This window comes from Protopterus annectens, chromosome 3.part0, assembly GCF_019279795.1.
Source record: "Protopterus annectens isolate FY-2018-M chromosome 3.part0, PAN1.0, whole genome shotgun sequence".
Taxonomy (NCBI): domain Eukaryota; kingdom Metazoa; phylum Chordata; order Ceratodontiformes; family Protopteridae; genus Protopterus; species Protopterus annectens.
In genome coordinates this window covers 165,871,950-165,890,014 of record NC_056731.1, presented here as the reverse complement: position 1 = coordinate 165,890,014, position 18,065 = coordinate 165,871,950, and the positions used below count along the sequence as shown (strand labels likewise).

At 41.4% G+C, this 18,065-nt stretch overlaps 1 protein-coding gene across 1 annotated transcript in view; it reads left to right on the top strand.

The window, feature by feature from the left end:
• The window catches only part of LOC122796295, a gene marked incomplete in the record, with an annotated part of 1,783,369 nt that overhangs the window by 257,482 nt on the left and 1,507,822 nt on the right, over positions 1–18,065 (top strand). The window contains 1 exon segment of the mRNA XM_044064662.1: positions 13,746–13,770. Within this exon segment, the coding sequence (XP_043920597.1) occupies positions 13,746–13,770 (25 nt within the window).

Genomic DNA, 18,065 nt, shown 5'->3' with positions numbered 1-18,065 from the left:
TTTAATTCTGCCCTATAGTATTTTTGTTTTCCTAATTCATTTGTATGTACAAATATTTAATACTTTTATCTTAATTATGATATGTTTTTTTTTCTTTAATTGACGTGGTCATTTTGTTATGTAATGCTATTGATCTTATCTTTGGAGCTCTTCTCTCCGGGCCTCCACTAAAGGACATGTGTCCAGTGTACTTGCCCGGTTAACAAATGTAAAATAAATAGCTAGTTGCTTTGATTGTGGCTTAAAGGAGAACCGCACCCATAGACTCCAAAAAAAGTTTGTTTCATCATGGTTTGGTGGTTCCTACATTTTAACACCACTCTATTGAGTGACCACATGGGATCTGGCATCTTGAAGAAACTGTGATTGATTAATCTGCCTCTAGGTATCTCATAATTCAGTGCTTGCCTATTTTTTTTTCTTTATAGACTTCACACATGCCTCTTTCTTCCTAAAGCTCCTGTCACTGCACTGATTTTACATGTGTACACTGCTGTTTTTCAGTCAGTTTTAAGTAACATTTCATGCCGTTCAATGACTAAAACACGATCTTAGACTTGCGGATGAAATTTTCTTTGAAATGATTTAAAATGTTGCATATTTTTAAAAGAACTCTGCAGAATAGGCGGTCATTGCAGTGGGTGGCACACAAGGGCAACTGCAATGGGTTTTACTGATGCTCTTGCATCACTGTACAATGCCCCCAAGTAAGATACAATACAGATACTATGAAATCCTGTACGAACAGGTGGTATTATTGAAGTTAGCACTGTGATTTCAAGACTTGTACAGCACTGTTGAAAATCTATTGTAAAAGGCCGTACCGTCCATGTGGTAGATATGGCTTATCCATCAAACTGTTCAGCTTCTTCCTTTATGAGGGGGAATAAGTGTCAGTGACTAAAATTGTTAATGTATTTGACTGCAAGGTGCAGGGGGATGTACCCTTGAGTGTGATTTGTATGACCAGTGTTTAGTTATAGTCATGGTTTTGGGTTGGGACTGGCCAAGGAGTAGGAGAGTGAGCAGCTGTTGTCTGCTTGCCCATCCTGTGGGAGGGGAGCAGCTTTGGGTTGCCACTCTGATACTGAGTGGGAGCACTGTATTTGTTGCATATGCAGGTGTAAACCTGCCAAGTAATTATTGCTAATTGTCTACAGAGTTAAGGCAGCGTTGTATTATGCTCTTAGGCCCCTAGATGTCTGCTGCTTGATTTCAAGAGGAGAAATGGACCAATCTGGTGATGGAAGTGGAGCCTGTTGGGCAGAGTTCCATTGCATGTAGTGGATTGGCTTGGGGAAAGGGTTAATCTACCCAAGGACAGTTGATGCTTTGTCTCTCGTACAGCATTAAAAGGAATATTTGTGACTGCCCCAACAAAGTTCAGAGAAATTGTACAGGCAAAAGGGGATCTTTAGCAGTAAACTTTCACAGCTGTGTGCTGTCATTTGTTGATAAATTAAGGGGAAGGCGGCCAGACACTGTAGAAAATGACAAGTCTTTGTGATGAACACTAAGAATATATGGCAGTCTAAGTACAAGTGGCAGAATAACTGAACTAGTTTGCTACGATATCAAGAAGGCTGAAACGGTAGCAGTTTCCAAAATCTATGCAGTAAGAAAACTGAACAGCTGAGTGCAGAACTAGTTAGCATGGGTTGTATCGATACCATTTAAAACAAAATGGACACAGTTGTAAAGAATCTTGATGTAACCAATTGCCTACCTTGTTTCTATACATGTGTATTGCCCTCTGAATCCTAAAGGTCTTTAGACGTAACATGTATTGAATGTTTTATGATCATAGAGCTGTGACTTCCAAGTATGTATAATTTGAGCAGAGTAAAACAGCTGAATTGCACTGTTTTGAGATGAAGAAATGAGCTAGGAAATGTCAAGTTGACTTTGGGAAGGGGGCAAGAATATTTTTCCAAGGTTTACTTAAGTGCTTGTACTTCTTGGGTGGTGGTCTGAAATATAGAGAAGACCAGTTGTTCCTTACTTCAGTTGTTTTGCTTATCAAATGCTGAAAGTCAGTCAGTCAGGTAGATCTTCATGCTGCAGGTGGTTGAAAGTAAGACCTCTGTTTCTCAAGTTTGAAAATGAAGTCTGGGATTGACCTTGCCCTTAGCAGGATCCTCAAATGAAAAGCAAGTGACACTGGCTTCCTCTCACCCTCAGTGTCTGCAAGGGTGTTGGGATAATGAGACGAATGCCAAAAACTAATTCAGTCATTAGAAATTGGTTCCCCTGTGTTTTTCTGTTCAGTAGATTTTTTATTTTTATTAGTTCTCCCTTTCCCCTGAAATATTTTAAAAAGCTGGACAAGAGAGGGTGAACAGATGCTTCATGTCCATTGTTCATAGATGTAACAGGAGTTGCTAAAGTAAACCATGGGCCTTTTACTGCAGGCAGTTGGACAGAACACTTTTTTACAAGACGACAAAACTGCATTTGAAAGAAGCCAGAAACTGGGGCAGAACTCTCCCTAACCAAAAAGGAAACCATTCACATTGATTTCACAGGTTCATAGGTAGGTACTAGGCTGTCGGCCCAGGGGCCTAAGTAAGCCTAGCTAACAAGGTTTCCTGGCTTAGGCCACCCACGTAAGTTATTTTCCTGTGCCCCTGTCGAGCAGAGCCACAGAAGTGATCAGCGTGTACTTCCTATTTCCCATCCAGTCAAGACTTTTCTTGAGTGCTAATGAGGAGCTTTGCTCAACTTAGCTTGTTCCACAGTATGGGAAGTCTCTGGGACAGGAATCTATCCCTCCAGCGTGTCCTGTTTATTCTGACAAGGTTTAGGTCCCTAGAGTGTGTAGCTCGGAGGGGTTGGGATTTCTTTAGGTCTAGCATGTCCAACAGCTCTGGGTTTGACATAGCTTTATATGTTAGGCAGAGATTACTGCGGAGTTGGCAATATACTTGTAAAGCTGGAGTTTTTTGACAGTCAGTGTAGGATGTCTGAGGCCAGTAATCCTCTTTGTGAGGTACTTCTGTGGCCTTTCCAGCTGCTGCAGATGTCTTGTGAAGTACATCCCAAAAGGGGCATTGTACTCTATATAATGGGTCTGAGTGTCGAGTAGAGGGGAACTTTTTCCTGGATGAGAACCCTTTTGTGATGTGTGCCACATAGAAGGATTTTCTGACTACTGTGGCGATGTGATTATCAAATGAGAGACTGCTGTTCACGTGGGTCCCAAGGTCTTGTCACACATTCGGCATTAAGTAGACTGCTGCCTATGTGGTAGTTCATGGGTACAGAGTTTTTATCAAAGGGGTTGACCGTGCACTTTTTGGCATTGAGCTTGAAACCATGGCTGTGACACCAGGCATCTGAGGCCCTTCTGTAGGATGTCAACATTATTTGGGGACTAATATGGCTCCTAGTTTGTAGTCATCTGTGAACTTCATTGGCCAAAGGCCTTCTGGGTTGGCCTGTACTTCATAGAAGTAGATACCAAACGGGAGAGGTCCCAGGACTGAACGCTGTGGTACTCCACTTGTCACTGGTTTGAAGTCAGATTTGGAGTTTGCAACTTTAACAGTGTGGGTACTATCAGTGAGCCATTTCGCAACCCATCTTGTGATGTATGGATTTATAAATAGTTTAGTGAGCTTAGATATAATTCCAGAATGGGGGATGGTGTTGAAAGCCTTTGGCATGGTCAGTATAGGCTGTGTGAACCACCTTAACCTAGTCTATGGCTTTGGTGAATGCTTCAGAGAAGTCTGTCAGGTTCGGGAGGCATGATCTGCCTTTCACAAACTTGAACTGGGTGGGGTCCAGAGTTTGGAGGTTACCAATGTCTGAGTTCCATGGCCTTACAGGCTAGTCAGGCTAATAGGGCAATAGTTCCTGGGATCAGTGGTGGCTCCCCCTTTGTGTGGGAGAACTGTTTTGTGTGCCATTCAGTGGGCACAAAGCCTGATGTGAGGCTGTGATTGAACATGGCGCTTAGGTGGGGGAGCCGGTTCGTTCTGAAGTTCTTGTAAAGCGCAGCCCGGGATGTTGTCCGGTCCCATGAATGCATTTTTGGCTTTAGAGAATGCAGCTTTTACCTTCCTGGTTGTGATTACAGGGACTCTGCGTTCTTCCTGTATAGATATGGGCCTTTGGGGGGGGGGGGGTAAAGTTAGCCCTGAACCCATCTGCCAGGATGTTGGCAGTATCAGCTGGTTCTGTAATTTTCGTGCCATTGTGCTGTGTAACTCAGCAGATCTGTGTGGGAGATTCTTGACCTAGGTATAGAATGCTTTGTGGTTGTCCTTAGAATCGGTGGCGATTTGTTTTCGTAGCTAGCTTTGGAGGATCTTATAAGGGATCTCAGCTTCTTACTGAGGCTGACCAGGGAGCTCCTCCACTCATGGGTTTTTACTGTTTTGCAACAGTTTCTTCCTTCTGTTGTAGAGTTTATGGCAGGGGACCACCAGATTGGCTTACTTTTTTTTTTTTTGAGGATAGCGTCTTGGTTGTGTTTGGGATAGCACGATTCATGCACTGGTAAGTGTGAAGAGTGCATTTGTGTAGGATTCACCAGTCGTAACTGTATTGTCTATCTGCATGGGTGTCATGAAGTTCGCCACTTCTGTCTTAAGCATAAAGTTGAGTTTGCAGAAATTTGTTTACTGTGGTTTTCTTAATGGAGGGTGGGATGTGGATTTCTAGGGTAGATTAGCTTATGGTAGGATCTGACCAATGAGATTATGACTTCGGGTATGGAACACCACTAGGTCTAGGATATTGTTTCCCTTGGTGGAGGGCTGGGGGTAAGTTGATCCAGGGCATTGGAATTTATGAATTCCAGAAAGTGTTGAGCGAATGAGTTGGTATAAGAGTAGTTTTCCCAGTTAATGGTGGGGTAGTTGAAATCGCCCATTATTAGGGTGTGTGAACCCTAATGTTTTCCAGTATATCAAAAGAGGAGTGGGGTATCTGTAGCAAGCTACAGTTTTGGATTGCATTTTTGCCCAGAGTTAGTTGCACTTGAATAACTTTGGATGTATTATGCTGAGCAACTAGCCTGTAGGTGTGGATATCCTTAATGAATATGGACACACCTCCGCCTTTGGTGTTCCAGTCCAGGTTAGGTGGCCGAAAAATGTGGTACAAGTTATAGCCTGGTAATGCAGGGGTGCTCTCTGGAGCCTTGAACCAGGTCTCGGTCACTGCGCCGATGTCTGTGTTCATTTTAAGGAGTGCCTAGAGAGTGCATTTTGAGATTTAGACTTCTGCAATTGAGTAGCGTTACTCTGTTTTTGCTTGCCTGTTACTGTGGTGAATTTATTTGAACTTTGCCTAAAAAGGCACTATATGGGTTGGCAAGACCTTAGCCAGTATCTGGAATCCCAGGGGGTGACAGGTGCAGGCCATCAATCATTTTGTCCTTGTACTGTGGTATTCTGGGCGATGGCAGTATGCTACTTGGGGCTAGGGTCATACTTGCCTGGGCTACAAGAGTGGAGAGCGGAGAGCTCTTCCATGTCTCCATGTAGTCCAGGGAGGTACGTTTCAGGTCATTCACACCAACATGGATAATGAGTGTCATATTTGTACTTGTGGAGTGACCCGAGTGCGTGGGTTATGTGGTGGATCCTGGCACCTGACAGTAACTTTCTTTAGCCTGGAGTGGGACATCAGTGTGCCTGACTATAGAGTCACCTATGACTAGTGTGTTTTGGTAAGTTTTGCGTTATGGGCTGTGGTTGTGGCACACTGAGTCTGTGGGCTGTGTCATTTGGGTTGTGTTGGGGGTGGAGGTTGCTTGCATTTCTGCTTTGGAGGTTTCTGCTGCTTGAGCAGATTATGGACGGCCTCTGTGAAAGTTTGTGTGGATTTTGGTGGTGTAGGTTTAGTGGGACTATGTGATAAGTGTGGTGTGATGCAAGTGTTTATCTTCTCATCTTGATTGTCAAGTTCAGTCTTGGTTGGAGAGAGATTTACCTCCAGTTTGGTTAGATAAGTGCATCTCTGACAGGTTATAGTGTTGGGTGGTAGGAGGAGAGGAGTTGTCTGTGTACAGGAGGTAATTGCTACATTACCCCAAGATTCCCAGATTCATCAGCTACAGACAACACTGGGAGCAGACCTTTGGACATGCCTAAATAAAAAAAACTATTTTCCTCTAGACAAGTGAGGAAAGTGAGTAAAAGAGCTGTTTTTCTCCAAGCAAGTTGAGGATATGGAAAGTTAAGTACAAAAACTGTGTTCCTCTAGGCAATGAGGAAGGTTGAGTGCTATAGTAATTTTGTAGCTTATTTAGTGCTTACAGCAAGTTCTGAACAAGTGCTGAGCACGAATAAGGAAATTCAAGTGCTAAAAGAATCTGTATCAGAACTAGACTAGTTACAATATGACAAGTGCAAATGTGGGCTTTTAAATCGGAAAGTTGAAAGATGGAAAAATTGCCCCAAATGGCCAAGAACTACAATTTCTGGTCCAGAAACTACTAATGTGGAAGATGGGTTACCTAGTGCTTACCACTCCCACTGATAAGCTAGGAGGCTTCCCCTCAACACAGGCTTGGGGGTTTGGGAGCTTATAAACCTTCCTGGATATTGCAAATCTATATCCGGACTAGACTAGTTACAGGAAAGGCAGGAAACTAGCGTATTTTTTTTGTTGCGGTTAAGCAGAACACAGATTCTAGCAAAGGTTTTTGGAAAGGGAGAGAGGAGAAGCAGATAATTCAAGGTTAAACTGTGGGGTTGGCCTTATCAAATATTCTCTAAGTAGAATGAGCTAATGGCACTAGACTGGGAGGAGTGTCCAAGATCAAATTTACATTAGGGGCAGGCAACTGCAAAGCCACCAAGTATTACAGCAAGACACCAACAGAGAGGGAGGGTGGGGAACAATACTGAATCTACAGTAAACATTACAGAAATGTTGAGTATCTTCATCCACCCCCAGTAGTCTGTAAGGAAGGCTGTCGCTTTTCAAGAAGCGTTTTTTTGCTGATCTCAGACAAATGGATGTGGGAGAGTAATGGCAATAACTTTATAGAAGACCATTGATGGTGTTCCTTTCCCCAAATGGAAATGCGCCTTCACACTTCTGTTTGCATTGCACACAGTATTTTTCACTGCATGGCTTTAGTATTCCCCCATATGAAAATCCGAGGACTGGCATGTACTCTTATCTGGTTTAGGTGCCCTCCCTTAGAGGAGCTGCAGAGTTCTGTGGGGCACTTTCTGCTGGCCTGAAAATTCCCTTGAACTTGCCGCAATTTATCTTTTCACCATCAGCTTCCAGGACTTCATTACAGAGATACAGGCCATTCTCCTCTAGGTAATGTTCACTTCGGAAAAGTCTTTATCTGCATTACTGAAAAGACCCGAGACTACACAGTTTCTAAAGACATTGAGTTAGACTGATCCAGGGAAGCCTTCTGTAAAATCAGAAAGTGCCTAGACCTTGTAACAGGGGCTTCAGACTTGCTTGAATGGCACATACTGCTCACCAGAAGGCCCAAGGGAGATGGACCGCCAGTCTTATGGGCATCCAGTTACCAGGCCTTTTTATTGAGGGATAAAGCCAATGTCAGTCCTGTAGCATAGAGATAAAGCCCCAACTGGGACCATGTTTGATTAGCAGTGCAAGGACCACAGTGGGGGGATGGGGTAGGATTGTGTGGTTGATGCAGTGTTATTCATGTAGGTTGGCAGTGAGACTGCTGCTCTACTGGTTAACTTAATGGAGTCATGATAAAGTCTTGTAAACATTTGTTGCATTGTGTATCTCCATGGTGTGCTTCTTTGAGTAGTCTGCTTTCAGTTTTTGAAAGCAATTCTGTTTTACCTCCTCCTTGTGACTTTGTTTGGTGGAAAAACATTTTGACTCCCTTTGAACTTGCCATCTCAGTGGTCATTACGGTTTTATTGTGGAACACCATTTTCTTGGTAATTACTACCCAGAGCTGTGATTCTTAGTTGTCTGCTGAAAAAACATTTTGACTCCCTTTGAACTTGCCATCTCAGTGGTCATTACGGTTTTATTGTGGAACACCATTTTCTTGGTAATTACTACCCAGAGCTGTGATTCTTGGGTGTCTGCTGAACATTTACCCTGTCTGTGGAAGACCCAGTCTTAAAACCAGTGCCACCTTTTATGTGAAAATATTTTTTCAGAAGCTGTATTGAATCAAATCCATCTTGCCATCATTTATCATAAGCCCTGAAACAAATCTGGAGGTATTGAATTGATGACTGTAGATAAGCAGAAGTGTTAAATTCAAGGACTGCAGGCAGATTGATCATCTTTTGTCAGGTAAGCAAGGCAAGCCATTGTAAAATTTGTCTTTGTAAATAGTGGGTTTACTTCCTTAAAATTATTTTTCCTTGTAACCATAATACAATGATAGTTACATTTACATAGCTTTTCCGTTTAAAAAAAATAAATCTAGAGTATTTGAAACTTACTTGGGCCATTGTTGAAACTACTGTACGGTGGATTGTAAGTGCAAAAAGAGTAGGCTTTCCACTACAGTATTGCAGGATGTGTTATGATAACTTCTCCAGGCTACTGCCACTGTAACTGCAACTGCCTCGCTTCTCTTTGCATGGGTAAGAAGTATTGCAGCAGTCCAGTTGTTGAAATGCATATTTTTTTAAATTTGGTCTGGAGTATATAAAGAGGGGTGCTTTCTGCATTACAAAACTCATGCTGAGTGAGTAGGAAGGAGGAAAGTAAGACCCTTTTATAACCCTTCCTTGTACACATTCTCACCTGGTTGTGCTGTGAAGATTGCAGCAAACATGCCCCCATTTACTTCCTGTTTACCTCTCTGAAGGGATCTTTCAGTGGGATAAAAATGTCATATTCTTCACCTGTCCATTTCTTTCCAGGCTAAGACAAAAGAAGCAAGCCCCACTCCCCTCCCCCCAAAAAAAATCAGCAACCTAGAAACGCAAGGGTAGAAAGTACTACACCACCAGTAATCTGCTGACACCAGGTTATACTTTACAATAACTTTAGTGCCCCCCACCAGAAAAAGTAAAAGTACTGGATGATCAGTGGCTAATACTTGCAGATATTTCTTCTTTGTATGATTCCAGGCGATGGACTTATTGGATAGATTGGTGCTCCAGGACTCATTTGGGTATTTCACTGGACTCTGTGGGAGTTTCTTTTTTAAATCCATAATGGTGAACAGCCAGAAGTCCTCAAGTCCAGTGAGTGCATGCTTCATTTAGTGTGTGAAGAGATGATGTGCAGCGAGTGCTTTTGCCTCCTGTTTGTTCGTGTGACTGACTAGTTTGGATTCTCCTCAGTGAAGCTAAAATATAGGTATACATGGAGTTCCCAAGCATTGGATGTGTGCACACCTGTGAATTGCATATGTCTTGTCTTGCACATCTGTGTGAATGTGTGTTTTCTGTGTCTCTGCACTTTGGTGCATAAGGATTGAACTTGGTGGGTTCAGAGGCTGGCTGTGGGTTTTACTATAGCATGTGATGAGATGCACACGTGATACAGCTGTTGGTTGCAGAGTACGAAAACCTGAGTTGTAAGGTGGGGATGTCAGAGAAAATCCCAAGTTAATATTGCAGAAGGCATTACAAGTTAAGTGAACAGAGTATGTAGCTTTAGTTTCATTTTTGTTTTCTATGAATGCTTTCTCTTTCAGATAAAAGAATACTGCTGTGTTTTTACTTTACTAGCTTTTTTGAAAGGGCAGCTAATTTTTTGATTTTCTTGAAAATATGGACTGGAAAGAAGGCTGTGCAAGTTAATGTTGTGGTTTCAGAAAACCTAATTTTTTGTTAAGTATCTTCATTGGCCACATTTTTCTGGATATAATGCTTTTTTGTTTCTTTTCAAAAGAACATTGTTTACATAGTTCAGACTGTGTTCTTGAAGCATGATAGTTGTTAGCAGAGTGGCATCTAATAAGAAAAACATTTTCTTGTCTACAGCAGAAAGTTTAAAAGTAGGACCCCCTTCTTTTACTTTTTAGTGACGATAGAACTGTCTTGAGACAAGAGGATTTGGCGTCTGAAGAACCTTTGTGGGGAAATAACTATTGGAAGAAATCCCTTAGTGTTTTTGGATCCAGTTGTCTCTGGAATTTACTAATGAGGTACAGACTAACACGGGAGCACTATGGCTGACCAAGTCTGCAGATGACTGCAAACTGGGTGCCATAATCGACTCTCCGGCTGACACAAGCATCCTCCAAAACGGTCTCACAGGGACGGATAACTGGTGCCAGAGCCATGGCCTAAAGCTAAATGCCAAAAAATGCATAGTCATCCCCTTTGGGAAAAACAGTACCCACAAATTACCACCTAGGTGGTAATCCCATGAAGTACGGAAGAAGTAATTGGGGATTTGGGGACCCAAGTAGATAGTAATCTCTCCTTTGACAATCACGTTGCCAAAGTGGTTAGACCTATATAGCCCACCTCATCACGAAAGGTTTCACATGTAGATCAAGAGAGCTCATTGTGCCCCTCTACTCATCAGTCTCATAATTGAATACAATGGCCCATTCGGGATGTACCTTACCAGACACCTGTAGCAACTGGAAAGACCCCAAAAGTACCTCACCAAGAGGATCAAGGGACTCAAACAGATGCCCTATGCAGTTCAGCTAAAACTCCAGCTCTACTAAGTTGCTTACCGCCTACTCTGAGGCAATCTGTGCCTGACGTATAAAGCCATGTCCAACCCAGAATTAATGGACATGCTCCACCTTAGGAAATCCAAATCCCTTAGAGCTACATGCTCCAGGGACTTAAACCTCAGCACAGAAATAAATAGGACATGCTGGAGGGACAGATTCATATCCCAGTGGCTCCCCTCACTCTGGAACAAAATCTCAGTCCAAGTTAGGCAGAGCCCCTCAGTGACCCTCTTCAAGAGAGATCTTGACGAGTGGATGGGAAATCGTAAGTTTACCCCGGGGATCTTTTCTGTGTCCCTGCTAGACAGAGGCACAGTAAACTAACCTTAAAAGGGCTATTTTCTGTGACCTAATATTCAAAGGCGCAGTCTACTAATCTAAAAGGGTGGCGAAAGCCAAAACACACTCTGGCTAAGCTTTTAAATGCCCCAGGGCAGATAGCTAAACTATGTTCATAGGTTGATACTAGGCTGAGAGAGGGTTGAAATTCATAGCATCTTTGTATTCTTGACCTGTCACTGTGGCACTGGTTTATTTAAATCCTGAAATTGCCACTGGACTTATTGAAGATGTATGATTTGGGTATAGTTTCTTTTGAGCAGAAGTTCATGGGTTCTTAAATGCCAATAGAGGAGCAAAGTTTGATAAATGGGCTTAAAACCTTTTCCACCTTCATGGAGCTGAAGACTCTAGATTCCACTTTTGGGCTTACAACTGCCTGTATGGTCAGCAGTTTCTTCAAAGTATGCATACTGAGGGATGCAGTTTTATTTGGGGAGGGAGTTATCTTTTGCAGACAGATATGAAGATGTCACGTGTCTTGTAAGGTTGACTTTATTATGGTGGCAGAGTGGCTTCTTGTGCTCGGGTCTCCAGGGAAAACCGTTAATGGTGAGAGGTTCTTAAATGGCCTGTATTTGACTTGCTGTAGGATAAAGATTAGGTACAGAGAAGTGTTTAAGAAGCCTTGAAGCCTTTGATAATTTTTGCCTTCTCCATATGCATCAAATTGCTTATGAGATGGGTTCATAGAAGTACCTGCAGTGTTCTTCATTGGTATTAAAAACAGTTTTGTGTGGTGACAGTTGCCTCCTTGGTTTCCAGGCAGTAATGGCTGTAGATAAAACAGTCACGGTCTAGATGAACCCCAGGGTTTAGAATGATTTTGTCTGAGACTGTTCTGCAACACAGGGGGTGTTTTCAGATGTCTTAATGTGGCTTTACACATTGTGTTTCCAATGCCCTTTGAAGGGGCTTCAGCAAGGTTAAGAGCAAGACTTCCAGTTTCAGTCAACTACATTTAGGTGAGCCAGACAGTGTATTCAGTTTTGAAATCTTGTTACTGTTTTTTGTGGTAATTGCATTACTGCCTCTAAAGTTTTATATTTTTTTGTGTATTTTAATGTCATCTTTTCTGGAGTGGAACAGTATTTGTCAAGCTTGAAACCAGTTTCTCATGGAAAAAAAAATCTGGAATTTATTTACTTGAAAGTTGCACTAACTTATCTTTTCATATTGTAATTGCATCAGGATCATCTTGCTAATCAAGGGGATAAACAAGAGATGCAGCTACTTTCTGTATTTCTTGTCCTGTTCAGGACCACTGGTATTGCAGTGTGGCTGAAACAGCAAAGGATACACCAGTCACAAGCTTAAATTGTCCGATCTCCCATTAAAGTTTCTGTGAGCAGAGCATTGAATGCTCCCATTCTCTTGCTTATTTCATGTGTTAATGGGCTTTGCTTCATGTATTCCTGCTGTCTGCAGTTTAATTGCTGGTGCTTCCGGAAAGTTTATGCTTTGCCATTGAATGAATATGAATTTTTTTTTTTTCCTCTTCACCTCTAGTTATTTAGATGGCAGGTTCTAACAAGACAGTTTCCCACAGCAACTTGGGGAAGGATGGGTTTCTTTTTTCAGCTGTGAGCATTAATTTTACATTTGAATTGGCAGTTAGATAATTGAGCTTTACATTTATATCGAAGGTTGACTAACATGCACATACCCTCCACTACAGCTTGTCCAAGTGTGTAGCAGCATTTTGCTGTTGTAAGATTCAACGCGTGGCTTTTGTATATCAAACTGGATTTTTTCAGCATTCGTGGAAGCAGACACAATCCATCTTCTGTTTTATTGACTTTTTTAAACGCTGTGCTAAAAATGAAAGTACTGCAGTGAATACAATGTATATTCTGATAGTACAATATAAATTGTACTTGTTACATATAGTAATTGGTTTCATCCCCAAGTAATGAAACATGTATGTACTGACCATGTTTCACTCCAGCCAAAGCCTGCCTGAAGTGTGGCTTTATTTGCCCATAAAAGTGGAGTTGAAAAGTGCAGACTGAGACAGACTGGACACCAATGAGGTAATTGTACTTGCCACTTTTTTCTTTAAGTACCCATTGCATAACAACCAAAAAGCCAGCTTCATCATTAGAGTTAACGCAGTTTTTTGAACATTCAGATTTGAGGCCTTCAGTCCTTTTGTGCTGCGCTGCTGCAAATGAGGTTTTTGATCTTGATCGGTCAGTTTTGTAGTACTACTGAAATCCTTGTGTCAGAGTAGTTTGACACTGAAAATTAATGAGGAGTTGGTCATTCACAGACTTTACCCTTCAGAAAGTCTTTCTTGTCTGTCTTCTCAGCTGCATTGATAGTAGCTTGAGTAGGGTATCCTGTGAACTATCCGGAGGAAAATGTATTCTAAGTACAAAACCTCAGGATAGAAGATAGTCCATGAACAAAGACACAAATGTGTACTTTGTCTGTGACGTTTCACACAGAACATTCTTTATATTTGTACTGTTTTGTTAAGTTGTGTATTACAGTACCACATTATGTAAGTTAACTGATTAGTTTGGCTCTAGTTTGCTTTCGGGACTTGTACTTTGGCTTGGATACTTTTTTTTTTTAAACTTTTATTTTTACGGGATGTTGAAGGTCTTGCTTTTCCTGTTTGAAGAGGAAAAGACAACTTTCAGTACTTAAACGTTTTTCAGATAATGTTTATATGTTGTTAAACTGAGTTTTGTTTTCCCCCACTAGAATTCACTTCATTAATGACGACTTTCTTTTTATTTTCTGGAATGATTCGTGAACGTCGTAAATAAAGAATGAAAAAGCCTTGAGAGGCAGTTGTAAGTACACAGTATTCTTTTTTGCAACCTGTTTATGTATATTTTTGACTGAAGTGATTTTAATGTGCTTCTTTTACTTTGAACATTCTGCAGCTTTCTTTAACTGTGCAGGGTTGGATCAATCATAGATTCATTAGAATCATCTCAGTCGTTTCTACAGGATGGCTTGGTGTTTTCCAGTTTCATTTAACAGCTGTGAGCATAACAAAGCTGTAGTCTCTATCCAGCAAAACATAGTCAGACTTTCTCCTTTTGTCGCTTATGATCTGGCTTTGCATGCATCCTGGATTAAGTGTTAAGGCTGTATTCCTCCAAACTACTGTAGAGGAAGGAAGGTGGAGGAGCAGTTTTGCAGATGAGGTGGAAAAGCAGTCTAATTGGCATGAGTGAAGCAGATGCATGTGCGCTGTGATTTTTTTCTGTGGTAGAGCTCTTGCTTCCAGACAACTAGATAACCCTGATAAAAACGGGAAGGCAGTTAAACTCTTTCCATATAAATCTAAGAACAAGTATAGTGATATGCCAAGTTCTGGTAATAATTGCAGCTAGTGTAGCAATAAGGAGGTTGAGCTACTATAACAGTACCCTCTCCTATAGAGGTTGCAATAGTCCTACAGGTAAACCCTGTATTTTTTTCTGGGTGGTTGTCCTTTTGGTGGACATCTTAAGAGGTGACTCCAGAGTTGCATGGAAGAAACTAGAAATGGTAGCCCCCTATCCCAATGTAGATTTTTCATGGATGTTGGACTCTTGGGGGGAGTGTTGGGTTTTGCTATAGACTCAGAAGATTAACTCTGTTGCAGCATTGCGAAAACATATGTGAACTGCTCATCTCAAAGGCATACAGAATCTAGTGCAAACAATTAAACTGCGTATCTATATCTATCACTTTATTTTCAGGCAGTGAATTGTTAAATACCTCTGGAGTATTTTCAGAAGGACTTGGCATATGAAATGCGCCAAGTCTTGACGAGAAGTTTATTAGTGCCTAGAGAACATGAAAAAGCTGTGCAGGCCAATAACCTTGTGGTTATCAAGTTTTTCCCCATAAGCTCTTGTAGCAGAATGAAGAGGAACTTGCTTTGTGGTTCAGGTGTGGCGTGCAGTAATATGCGAATGCTACACTAAGGCCGTCCCTTAAATATGGCTTGCATTTCAATCCTGGACCTAAAATAGGGTTCTTGGTAGTGATCATTTTAAATTACTGCTGCAATAGTCTAAGCTTTATGGATTATAGGCTGTGTAGGATAGAAGATTGGCAACTCCCAAAACCTTGGGATACATTCCACTTGTCCAGACCATTGGGAGAGCAAAAAGAACCCGAGATCTGGGCGCCAAGCCCTTCAGAAGTTTCCTTCACCTGAAAAACATTACTTTTTGTGGCTTTTGAGGATCAATGTTCTGCACACACTTTTCTGGATGAGGGAGTTCCTTTTGGGGAGGGGGACTTCTACATTTAAATACAACTAAAAGTGTGCTAGTGTTTGAAGAAAAAAAGTGCTTGTTAAGCTTTAATGTGTTTTATAACTAAAGACATTTGTCAGTTGAAGCAGAGGTCTTACTGTTTTTACTGTTTTGTTTTATTTTTGATTCCAAGTTATTTTTGACTGCTGCAAGTATTTGTTGTACTTGTCACAGTAAACACTATTTTATAATTTCAATGACTATTGCTGACATGGCTTATTGCATTTCAGGCTTCCTTCTCATCTAAACCGTGGAACAGCTTACTGGTTCCTTGGTTCTTCCACCAGAGACACGAAAAAAAATGTAAAGCAGTTGCCAAATCAGCAGGCTGCGTCATTGCCTCAGCCAAAGATAAATGACCCTGCAGTGTCCATTTCAGGTTCCTCAGAACACTCCTCTCCATCTGATTACTCTGGTGTGCAGGTCCTTCGGCCATCAAGTACCAGGGGTTAGACATGTCCTGTATCGGCATGGGAGAACCACACTCTGCAGTCCTGGAGGAAAGAATGAATAATGCTTCTCTGCTTGGCCCAGACCAAGATGAATGTTCCCTGGGGTGATGTCTCTTAAGGAGTCTCTCTGGATTTCTTACAAAAAAAAACGGGGGCATCTTCCCCTGTCTATATTCTAAATAAGGAAGGTTTATTGAGCTTCGCTCAGTGCTAGAGTACAGGCTTGTTGTGGTTATACTGGTAAGGGGGGGGTAGTCAGTAACTGAAGATTCCCAATAAGGTGAACAGGGAATAGAATTGGAGGGAACAAATTCAGTTATTTCTCCTCAGACAGCAGACTGACACATGAGAGCATTCATTCATTTTTCATATTCCCTTGGAAGAATTTTCATGTTCTGCAACTGTATCAAGAATATATCAATTTTTAGTGAGTGAAAAATGACCTTCCATTTTCTTGGTTTGACTTACTACAGTTGGAATTACCTCAGCCTGTCCAGCTAATCCTATTCCTCCAACTTTGAAGACAGTTTTTATTACAGCTTGCAACATGCCTGATTGTCAGACCGTAACCACTAAAATACACTGCATAACTTCAGTCTTCTGAATTCTTCTTTTCTAATTCCATATCCTATTCTGCAGTTATTTCCTTGTCAAGTTCTACAGCTAAATGTTTAACGATCCCTCTGAGAATTATGGGAATGCATTTGATAGATTTAGGAAGTGTATTTCTCTACCACTCTTTTTAGAATTTTAGTTGCCAAGCTTCATGTTCACTTGTGATTGGTTCTTTTGAATGTTGAATATTGTTGCCAATTTTCCTTCATTGGAGGGTGAATCCTCTTTTAAATGCTGTTATTGGTTCTGTTTCTCAAGAAGCCAAACATTTTTTTTTTGAAGATGCATCTTCCAGAGCAGCAGCTTCTGGATCATTTTATGAGAATATTTGCATAGTTGTATTAAGATCTGACTGAAGATGTCAAAGCTGAAACTTTGAATTCCCTTGATAGGGAGGCTGGATTTGGAAATCCTGTTCCTGAGGTCCTGAAAAATGAGGAACACTGAATCAAGGGGTGATTTATTTATTTATTTTTTTTTCCAAGACTTCAAGTTTTGTCAAAGGTTTCATCCCTAATTCCTGATTTTATAAAAGTAAAGTAACTCCAGGCAAGCAAGCGTTACAAATTTAATGGAATGGCGGCTGTGAAAAGAAGGGTCCCTAACAGAAGATCAAATGGGCAAATTATCAAAACTGAAGCTGGAGTTGGGGTATTGAACCAACTTCTCTGAAAGCTGTGTTTTTTGTCTGGTATTTCCCTTCCCCATTGTGGAGTGATCTGAGTTGACCTGTATAATAGGCAGGTGGTGTGTGGATGTGCAATTGGGCTTGTCCCCTGCAAAAACACTGTCATTTTTCACTTAATCCTTGACTTGTGGGCTCTGTTCCATGTCTCGGAACAGACTCTTCTGTTACTCCAGCTCACACCTTCCAAAAAGAGTCTAGCTTAGCTCTACCCAGAATGCTCCTCTCAATTACCTCTGATCTTTGCCACTTGAAGTGCCAGATGCAGTCCTCCTGACAACTCTCGAGCTAGCCATTTCTCATCAGTGTGTTTCTCTTTTTCAAATTCTTTACTGAGTAGTTTCTGTTAAGTCTTATTCTTTACCTTCCCCATTTGAACCATCTGCAATTTGTGATTAGAAGTATGTATCCGGAGAACCACATTTTTGGTTGCTGTTACTTCTGCTAGGAGAATACCTAAGTTACAGGCGTTATCTTGCAAGCCTCCTTGCCTAATCTTTCATAAGGACAGGGTGTCTTTGAACAAATCCATCCATGTTAAGTTGTCAATCTCGCCTTCATTCTTGCTGGATGGGTTCGGAGCCGACCTCGGCTCCGACTCGGCCACTCTAAAAGCTCGAGAGTTGGTTCCACCGGCTCGAGGCTCCCCTTATATCCCACAATGCTAGGCGGTATTACCTCAGATCTCGTTTGCCGCTACAGCGATCGAGGTGTTTTTCTACCGGCTCAGGTCAGTTGTTTAATCTGTCTATTTAAACTAGTTAAATCCCCTTTTCTTAACTTAGTTTTTCATATTTCCCTTAGTTTAGGGTATTTCATCCCTTTCTTCCATTATTCCCATCTTTTTTTCCCTCAAGAACTTATAAGTTCTTCCCTTAGGCCTTCGGGCCCTGCTATCCCTAAGTGGAATGTTTGTGTTTTTGTTAGGGATATTTTTATATCTAAGTTAACTAACTAAATTTGATTAGTTTAATCTAGGTAATTTTGTTTATAGTGTAATCGGTGTGTGTGTGTTCTGTGTGGAGGTTACACTTTCGGTCCTTGATGTCCAAGGATTCAAAGGTCTCAGGCTTCAAGAA